General features: G+C 25.8%; 1 protein-coding gene across 1 annotated transcript; it reads right to left on the bottom strand.

The window, feature by feature from the left end:
* Positions 1–9,007: 9,007 nt before the first annotated feature.
* On the bottom strand, positions 9,008–9,337 carry LOC120080527 (uncharacterized). The gene is made up of 2 exons (XM_039035211.2): positions 9,281–9,337; positions 9,008–9,145 (listed from the first exon to the last, which is right to left on the bottom strand). Exons 1-2 carry the CDS (start codon positions 9,335–9,337, stop codon positions 9,008–9,010), a joined length of 195 nt encoding a protein of 64 aa, XP_038891139.1.
* Between the last annotated feature and the right edge of the window lie 227 nt (positions 9,338–9,564).

The following is a 9,564-nucleotide window of genomic DNA, read 5'->3' as shown; positions in this document are numbered from 1 at the left end:
TGGCTCTAGTTTTTTGATTTAGAACCCTAAGCTTGGTGTTCATTTATATAGCAACATTGGGCTAGATTACTGGCTTCACACGTGTAATACTCTTATTGAGTCATCGTGCCAAGTGTCGACTTTTCATTGGAGCTGTTATATAGAGCCCCATGTGACCAGGAGCAGGCAAGAAGTGTTCAAATGATTCAATGACAAATTAGGGAAATTTGACTTCTTCCATTTTCCATTTTGGATATAATTGGGATGACATTTAGGATATAGACGATGTTATTGAGGATATTCTTGTCATTTTACATTCTTCAAATATTTTAAAAATACTTAAATACTTAAGTGCAACTTAAACTGCATTTATCTTTATGCCTCCTTATTAAATATAGCAATAAAGACTTAAAATTACTCTTTTTTACAAAAGTAAACAAAAGTTTTCAAAATGAAAAACGTTATTAATTGTATAATTTAATGGGCTTGAAATGCACCTAAGTATTTTTTCCAAGATAAGGTACTTTCACTTTGGACTCAAATAAAATAAAAATGAGTTTACTTATTTATTTATTATTTTTGCAACACAAACGAAGAGTTCAATTTTGAGATCATTTGTTCCTCTCCCAGATTATTCTATAATCAAATCATTTTTCAAAAAATTATTTAGCGAGATTATATAGTCTAAATTTAAAATTATTTGAAACCAATCTTTATTTATTTATTTATTTATTATTTATTATTTTTTTTTGTAAATTTCAAGCTTAGCTCTTAAAATTTGGTTAACCATTGGATTTTAAAAAAAATACATTTATGACACTATTGCTGGTAAGGAAATAATTGAGATTAACAAGAACTAGAGCTAAAAATATTTTGAAGCATTAAATGTTTACTTCCAAATTAAGTTTCTAATGGTAAAGAGTTGCAACCTTTCAAGTTAACTTTTCTATCCAATAAATATAATAAATTATAAAATTTAGGTTCATCCAATCATTAAAGAATTGTACTAATTTATTTTCATTCATTTATATTTATAAGAGTAGTTGAAGGGGCATTAGATGAATTTAGACAATATAGGTGAAACGTTGTATCATTTCATAGTATATTTCATTTTTTATAAATACTGTTGTATTTCTTATATTTGATAAAGAAGATTTGACAACCTTAAAAGCTTTTTAAGCTTTGTTTCTTGTATGTTGTCGTAATAGAATGCATTAATATTTGATGTATTCAAAGGAGGATCGATTTATTTTGTTTATGGAGTGGTTTGAAGATCAAGGGTTGATGGAAATTTCAAAGCTTTGTCCGATCTTTGGATTATTAGATCATTTTAGTAATCTATCATATAGACTATCTTAGAGGTGGAGATAAAATTGGTTTTGGGGTCCTTTGGGGTCGAGTTCTTTGGGTCTTCTTGTTCAATATGATTCTTAGATCCCATGCTAAAGGATTTCTTACCAATTTCTACCTATAATTTCTTTGTTTTGTTATCTACTTAGAGATTAAAAAATCTAAGTTAAAATGTGAAAACTAAAATGAATCATTTTTAAAATTTTACTTTTGTTTATGAAACTTGTTCCAACGTTTTCTTAGGAAAGATAAAAATCATTATTAATAAATTGTGATTAGAAAACAAATAGAATTTGCAAGTAATAAAAAACAAGGTACCAAATAGTCATCAAATCAAATCTAAATTTTTCGTTTTGTATGCTTAATAGGTCTTCAAGTTTTAAGAGATGTCTAATAATAAGTTGCTTTCAATTTTGTGTATTATAGATTTCAACATATTCAACATACCGATAAAATTAATTAATTTATTACGTAAAATTGAATGGTGTCTTATAGGAAACCCAAACCATTTATGTGTCTACCTTGAGATTTTGGAAAAATATTGAATAGGTCAATAATCTATTTAATATTAAATTGGCAAAGTTCTTACTTTGAGAAAAATTGATAGATCGGTAATTTATAAACACAAAATTAAAGGTATAAGAATTTATCAATTAAATATTTTTGGAAATATATAGATTTATTAGACATAGATCTAAAAACGCAAAAGCAAGTGTTTAAAAACATTCTTTTAGGCACTTACAAAGTCAATTCAAACATACATTCAATTTGACTTTTTTAAAACATCTTATGACCTATTCGGTTTAAATTTAAGTCTTTAACTTTTTTTAGAAAGATATTGTAATTAAAGTATGAGATGAGGGAATCAAACCTTAAACCTGTAGATTGATTTGATATTGTTCACATGTAACAACAAAGGGTTGAAAATAAATTTAACTCACATCCAATACGTAGTTCGAATGTCTCATCCAATTGTATTAAAAAAACAAATTAAAAAAATCAACAAATTTATTTCTAAAAAAGAGTGATATTTTTTTTTTGATAATATGTTGTGTTGGGAGATTGAATCTCTGATTTCGAGATCGATAGTACGTGTTTTATTTTACTAGAGGTTCATTTTGGCTGTTAAAATAAAACCTACTGACGGTGTGTTATATGTAACAAATTAATTAATAATCCTGTAATTAACAAATTGATGTGACATTACAACGATTTGCAATGATTTTGTAGCTTTAGCAACGTTTTTTTTTCATTGTTAAAAACATTATTTCTTTTCATTAACTCTTATGTACAGAGGCACCAATAAAAAAGAAAAAGAAATCCATCAAAATTTTTCAAACCATCACTAGAGATGTCCACGAGGCAGGGCTGGGGATGCCATTCTCTATCTCCATCTCAGCTTCCCATTTCATTCCCCATCCCCTGAAATTTCCCACAGGAATCGGGGATTCCTTGCGGGGAATTCGCGGGGATCGGATTCCCCACCGGGAATTTTTTTCCTTACTTTTTTTTTGTAAATAGTTAATTAATTTAAATTGCACAAATTTTAATTAAATAATTAACTTTATCACTAAATTGTTTATTATGGTTAGTTTTATATGATCATTTGAATTTAAAGATAAATTATTCAAATTTTGGCCTAAAAAAGCTAATTAAAATTTTTTTAGTAGTAAGAAATAAATATAAATCAAATTATTCACATATATAATCTAAATATAAATATTCAATTTAAACATATTCATTATGTTTCCCAATAAATAATCAAATTTGAAATTTATATGTAATATTTATATAATAATAATAATAACATAAAATTAGATAATTATACTAAATAAATATATAAAAGTTAATCGGGGCGAGGACGGGGAATAGGGCGGGGTTGAGGTCAGGGGTGGGCATTCCCCGTCTCTGTTTAGCTCACGGAAAATTTTTTTCCACTCTCTCCCCCATATCCCGCCTAATTCGGAGAATCCCGCCCTGTTCTGACCCCGTCTCCATAGAAAATTGGACATCTCTAATCATTACCTTCACACAAGTAAGAAAATCTTATGAATATAATTAAATATAATGAGAGAACTATTACATCACACATAGAGTTATCTTATCAATAATATTTCCTAGAACAAATTAAATTAGAACACCATTCATGGCAAAATGGTGGGAAATTAATTAATTATTTATTTTTTTAAAAAAACACCCACTAACAAAAAGAGTCCTAGCTTCCAATCAATTAATGAGAGCCTAAAGAACATAAAAAGGGAAAAACTTGTGCATCGTTATTTGGTATATATATTGAAATAATAATGGTTCATTTGTTGAAGCCAGTAGCATCTTTGATAGTTTTAGTGGCTTCTTCAGTCTCTACCATCATCTGTTGGTCTGCCTCTTAAACGTTTCTTTCGTCAATTGAATTACACTGCTTGCCTTCTACATAAGGTTGCTAGCTTTTTCTTCAGCTTGCCATTTTTTTTTTTTACTTTTCAAAATGTCGATCTATGAATTGTTTTAAAAAACAAAAGGTTAATTTAGAATCCTAATCTTTTTCTAATGAAAAGTTGTGTGTTTATGTGTTATTATATAGTAGTCTCGGATTGATTCGATGCTTGACATGTGTAATTTCTTGTTGGCCTAATGGGACTAGAGTCACACAAATGGGAGAAATCTGTGTGTTTAAATTTAGGTTTAAGAGTTTTGATTGATTCAAGTACTCCACTATTTTTCAGGACTGTGTGTGCTTGTAATTTTTAGTTACATGATTTTGAAAAAAGAATTATGTCCTCCCTTTATTCCAAAAATAATAAAATATGACAAATTGCTGAGGAAAAAAAATGGGTCTGAAAAAGACACTAGAATTGCCTCCTCTCATTATTTTGATTAAGCTTAAAGGATTATATTCCTTCTACATGAAAATAAGAAGATAATTATACTGATGATAGAGTATTATTATTGTATTTCAGTATATAGATGCATATATATATGTAAATATTAGGAGTACAACAAAAAACCAAACCAATCCAAATCAATCTAATGGTTTGATTTAGTTTTTTAGTATAAAATTGGACATCTTAGTTTGTATTTGGAGAAAACCAAAAAGTATTGGTTCGGATCGGTTTTTTATTAGAAAAACCAATCAAAATCGAACCAATCCAATGGTATCTATATACCATTAAAAATAAATTATCTTTTAGCATTATGATGCATGTATACTTGTTCTTTAGAAAAAATACCAATTACTATGAAACGTGTATGTTTTTTATTTAGAAAAGTGTAAAAAAAAAAAAAAAAATGTCAAATTCCAATTTATAAAAAAGAAATACACCCAATTTTAATTTTAAATTAACATAAAAGACCAATTCAAAACAAAGTAATAATAAAAAAATTGAAAGAAAAATGAAATACAAAAAATCGAGAACTAAACGGATAATAAGCCGATCCAAAGAAAACCAATCCAATGGTTTTGTTCTTTATTAGACATTGGTTTGGATCTCTTCTCTGTAAAACCAATTAGTTTGGTTTGGTTCTTAGGTTGGCCTCAAAACTGACCAAATTGAACCGACTACCACTCTAGTAAAAATATGTGAAAATATAGATGGAAATGTCTACACGTCAAGTGTCAAACATGGAATTTTCATTCTAGAGTTCTTTTTTTCTTTGAAATCTATTTAGCTAGGTTACATTATATGTTTAGTTTTTGAACTTTGGGCCGTTTGGTTTAAGGTTTTATTTATGGCCGATAATTAAGGATGTCTGGGAATAATAAGCCTGAGAATAAGATTGATGGGAATGAATGATGACTGTGCATGAAAATGTTATCAGAATTTTATGAGAATAATTTTTTTTGTAATTAATTTGTAAAATTAATCATGAAAACTCTATAAAATTTTAATAGATTTATTGATAAATAATAAATTTAATTCAAAGTTTTGAGAAAATTAATTATTTAACAATCAAATAATAATATTAATTAAATTATTAATTACAAGAATTTGTAAAATGAAAAATTTACAATTAAAGCTACTTGATTATATAATTTGATGAGATTGATTTGATGAATTTATTTAATTATGATGTATTAATTAATGAAACAACCAATGAATTCTAATTAATCAATGATAAATTAATTATAGTTATAAAAAATAATTCATAGTATATTAATCATTATGATCATTAACTAACTATAAATATAATTAATTAATTAATAGTTTTATTGCTTCGATTCTTGATAGTTTATTGAAAAATAAGAATAGGTATATATGTGTATATATAAACTAGTTTATTAAACTAAAATAAAAATTTATATATATATTAAATTGTTTTAATATATATATATATATTTTAATTAATTAATTTATTAAATAATAGTTAAATTCATACACAATAATTTTAAATTTAATATAATTTTATAAAATATAAATTTAATTTTCATATAATAAATAATTTAAATTAATCGATTTTAATAATATATAAAAATAAAAGGATAAATAAATGTATTAAAAGAGGAGAGAGTAGGAATGAAGAAAACTCACCTTTTTGGATGGGTATAAATGATGCATGGGAAAAACATATTCCCATGCCTAAAGCTTCAAAACTTGTACCAAACAAGGGTATCCATTGTCCATTCCCACTCTTATTCCCATTCTAATTCCCTCAATCCAAACGTTCCCGAGAGGTTTGTATTTAATTATTTTAATCAATGAACTTTTAAAAATGTATATAATAATTAAGTTCCTAAACTTTTAACTTTGTATTTAATATGTCTTTACAATTTTCAAGTTTGTGTCTAAATTTTTTTTGACAAATTCCAATTTTTTTTTTTTAAAAAAAAATTAGTCTACCATATGTAAATTTAAATTTTATGTCTAATTTAAAAATCTAAACATTCAAAATTTATGGATTAAATATGTAATTTTGAATGACCACACAAACTCAAAATTCAACACTAAATTTGTAATTTATCAAATTTATCATTCTCAATTAGAGATAGACAAGGTGATTTTAATTCTCTCATGAATAAATGAGTTTTGAAATTCCCATATACATTATCTAATATGTCCCTAGATTTTGATTGTTTCCCTTCTTCTTTCCTTAATTATGATAAAATTGTACTCGATTGGAATTTAGCTAGGTGGTTACCATGTCATTATGCTTCTTACATTTTCATTATTACTGAGTAATAACTAAAGGTTACTGAATATATATATATATTAAATAGTAAAACTAATGAAAATATTTTCACTATTACTAAGTAATAACTGAAGCTCATTTGAAAAAAAAGAAAAAAAAATGTTTTGAATCGTTAAACTACTGAAAATATTTTCAAGTATGCAAAATATTACTGTCTTTCAGTGATAAACCGCAACAAATATCTGACATTGATATTGATAGATGTCTACTACGGTATATCACGAATAGATTGTGATATTTTGTTATATTTGTAAATAAGTTAACTCAATTTTTTTTATTTGAAAACAGTCTAAAATAATAATAATAACAACTAAGCCAATTCAAGTGGTTTTATAAGTTGTCTACTTAGTTTCTTTTTAATTCGATAAAAGTGGTGTGATGAGAAGACTGATATCTTTTGGTCTTGTTGAACTATGTTTAATTTGGTATATATTTAGTCCTTATAGCATCGTGTTTTTTTTAATATTTTAAAATAGCATTAATTTTAAGTTTTAAAAGTTATTCTATAATAATAATGATGATAAGAATAATAAATAAATAAATATAGTTAAGCCAAAATTGTATTAATAATTATTAAAAAAAAGTATACTAGTATTTTTTTTTGGATAAAAAATTAAAATATTATAAATAAATAAATAAACTAAAATGCAGTCAGCTGATACAAATATATAGTAATTTTAAATAAATATCAGTACAAATGTTAAATAAAATTAATTTTATTAACATTAATTTAAAATTTAAAGTTCACTATTAAAGTTCATTGTGTCGATTAAAATGGGATAACTTAAATTAAAGTAGATAATAATAAAAAAAAAAGACTAAACAAAAATAAAAATACGTGACCCATCGGGGGCTGGCAGCTTCCTCGTTTGTTTGGCTTGATGATTTTCCTGACTGGCTTATTTCAAGTTGTCGTCTTCATGTTCGAAACTTTTATATTCTGCCAATTACCGATGGTTCTCTTAAGTTATGCTTAAAAAAAAAAAAAAAAAAGAAATTTTCGCATATAAAAAAAATGTTAAATTATTTATGGATATAATAATAATAAAAAAAGTAGTAGATTTGTATCAGTTTCTATGACTGATACGCTTGTTGATAGACTTCTTTCAACGTCTATCAACGTCCAACTATCACAATTATCTAAAAGCAACAAAACTCAAATTTAGCATCCAACTTTATGGTAAATCAATTTTAACATCAAAATTTAATGGGTGTTTAAGAACCAAACAAAATTAACCCAAAATGCCCAAAATCTTATCCCTAATAACAACAAAAATCTGGCAAACTCTAGCGCTGGATTCAAACTTTTAATGGATGGATTGATGGTTGGGCATGAATGTGGTGGATGCTAGACGTTAGTTTACTATTTTGTATAAATAATTTTTCTTATTTTTCTATTTTCTAAAATTAAAAAAATATATTTTTGTTGTTTTCTTTCCGTGATCTATAGGTGGCCCAACTTTGTAATTTTACTTATTTTCAATGAAAAAAAGAGAGAATAATTTAAGCTCGGTTCATAACCCTTGTTTTATGTTTTTAGTTTTTGAAAATTAAATTCATAAATACTAATTCTACTTATAAATTTTATTATTTTTTAATCTAATTTTCTAACCATGTGTAATGTGTTTTAAAAATCCATGTCAAGTTGAAAACTAAGAAAAGAAGCCTTTAAAGAGTTAATTTTTATTTTCAAAATTTTACTAATAATTCAAATGCTTCCTTAAAGAATGGTTATAATATGAAGACCATGTAATAAATTTGAGAGAAAACAAACCCAATTTTCAAATATAAAAAAAGATCTTGTTTAGCAACTATTTGATTTTTTTTATTTAATTAGTTATTATTCTTATTATTATTTGACTAAAATTTTGAATGTTTCTTAGAAAACAAGTGATAATTAGGATAAAAAGAATTGAGAAAACAAAAGAGGAAACAAAAATGGAATTGGTATAAACCGGACTCAAATGATATATCAAACGGAGCTTAAAAAACAAAGAAGAAGATGCAACTAACTAGGACAAACAAGTTAAATGAGAGAAGACTGTTATAAAAAATTAATATTAAATTGGTGGTTTATTATTATTATTATTATTATTAATTTATTATATTAATTATTTTCTGATTAATATTAGATAGATTTCTATCTGCCTCTATAAAAGAAATAAATTAAAATTTTACTATTTTGGTAAATAGTTTCTCCTATTTTTTTATTTTTAAAAATTCTCTATAATTTATATAAGATAAATATTTAAAAAATTATATTATGATTGAATTTAAAGCAATGTCGAATATTTCCAATGTAAACTCTAAAATGAAAACAAAAGAGATAATCTTTTATGGGAAGAAGAGGCTCATGAGTCATATGAGAGCTTTTCTTTTCAAGGCTCTTACACAATACTAGCTTTATTTTTTAGAGATGAAAAAAAATCTAAAGCAAAAACAAAATTGAAGAAAGACATTTGAAAAAACCCCAAGTAAGCAAATCAAGATAGCTTTATTTATTAATTGCATCCTTGACGGCATCAGTTGCTCCTTGTACTTTGGCCTTCACTTGTTGTCCTGCTTCCTGCACTGTTTCCTTAGCTGATTGAGCTACATCGCTTGCCTTGTCCATCATGCTACTCACCTTCTCCTACATATATAAAGAAGGTCACAAATTAACAAAACACAACAAATCAGATGTGAATTAAGAAACAATGACACAAGACAAACTTATTGAATGAAATTATTAGATTGTACTGATGTTACTAAATTCATAGATGTAAACCTGGGCTTGACCCTTGGCTTCTCCTGCATGGTAGCTCATCTTTTGAGAGTTATCCATATTGTTTGGTGAAGAATTTCAAAAAGAGAAAAAATACTTATAATTTGAGGAAGATGAATCGGTGATTTCAATTTTAAAGTTTGTTGATTTAGAAGCTCAAACTTATTATGATTTAAATAGTAGTTATAATTGAATCGCTACTCGACACATGAAATATTACGTGGTAGTTGGTGGTTTGTTTGGACCTCACACTTGTCATATGATGTTTGGAATTATGTTCTACATTG

This window comes from Benincasa hispida, chromosome 6 (assembly GCF_027475165.1).
Source record: "Benincasa hispida cultivar pf3 chromosome 6, pf3_genome.v1.1, whole genome shotgun sequence".
Lineage (NCBI taxonomy): Eukaryota > Viridiplantae > Streptophyta > Magnoliopsida > Cucurbitales > Cucurbitaceae > Benincasa > Benincasa hispida.
Note: the sequence above shows the minus strand (reverse complement) of the source record. Positions and strands in the feature narration are given on the sequence as shown.

Bases quoted from the DNA above. Each gene is read 5' to 3' on its own strand.
- LOC120080527 (XM_039035211.2), bottom strand. From the start codon at position 9,337: ATGGATAACTCTCAAAAGATGAGCTACCATGCAGGAGAAGCCAAGGGT. The intron at 9,146-9,280 runs GTTTACATCTAT...TTATATATGTAG, and splicing joins AAGCCAAGGGTCAAGCCCAG to GAGAAGGTGAGTAGCATGAT.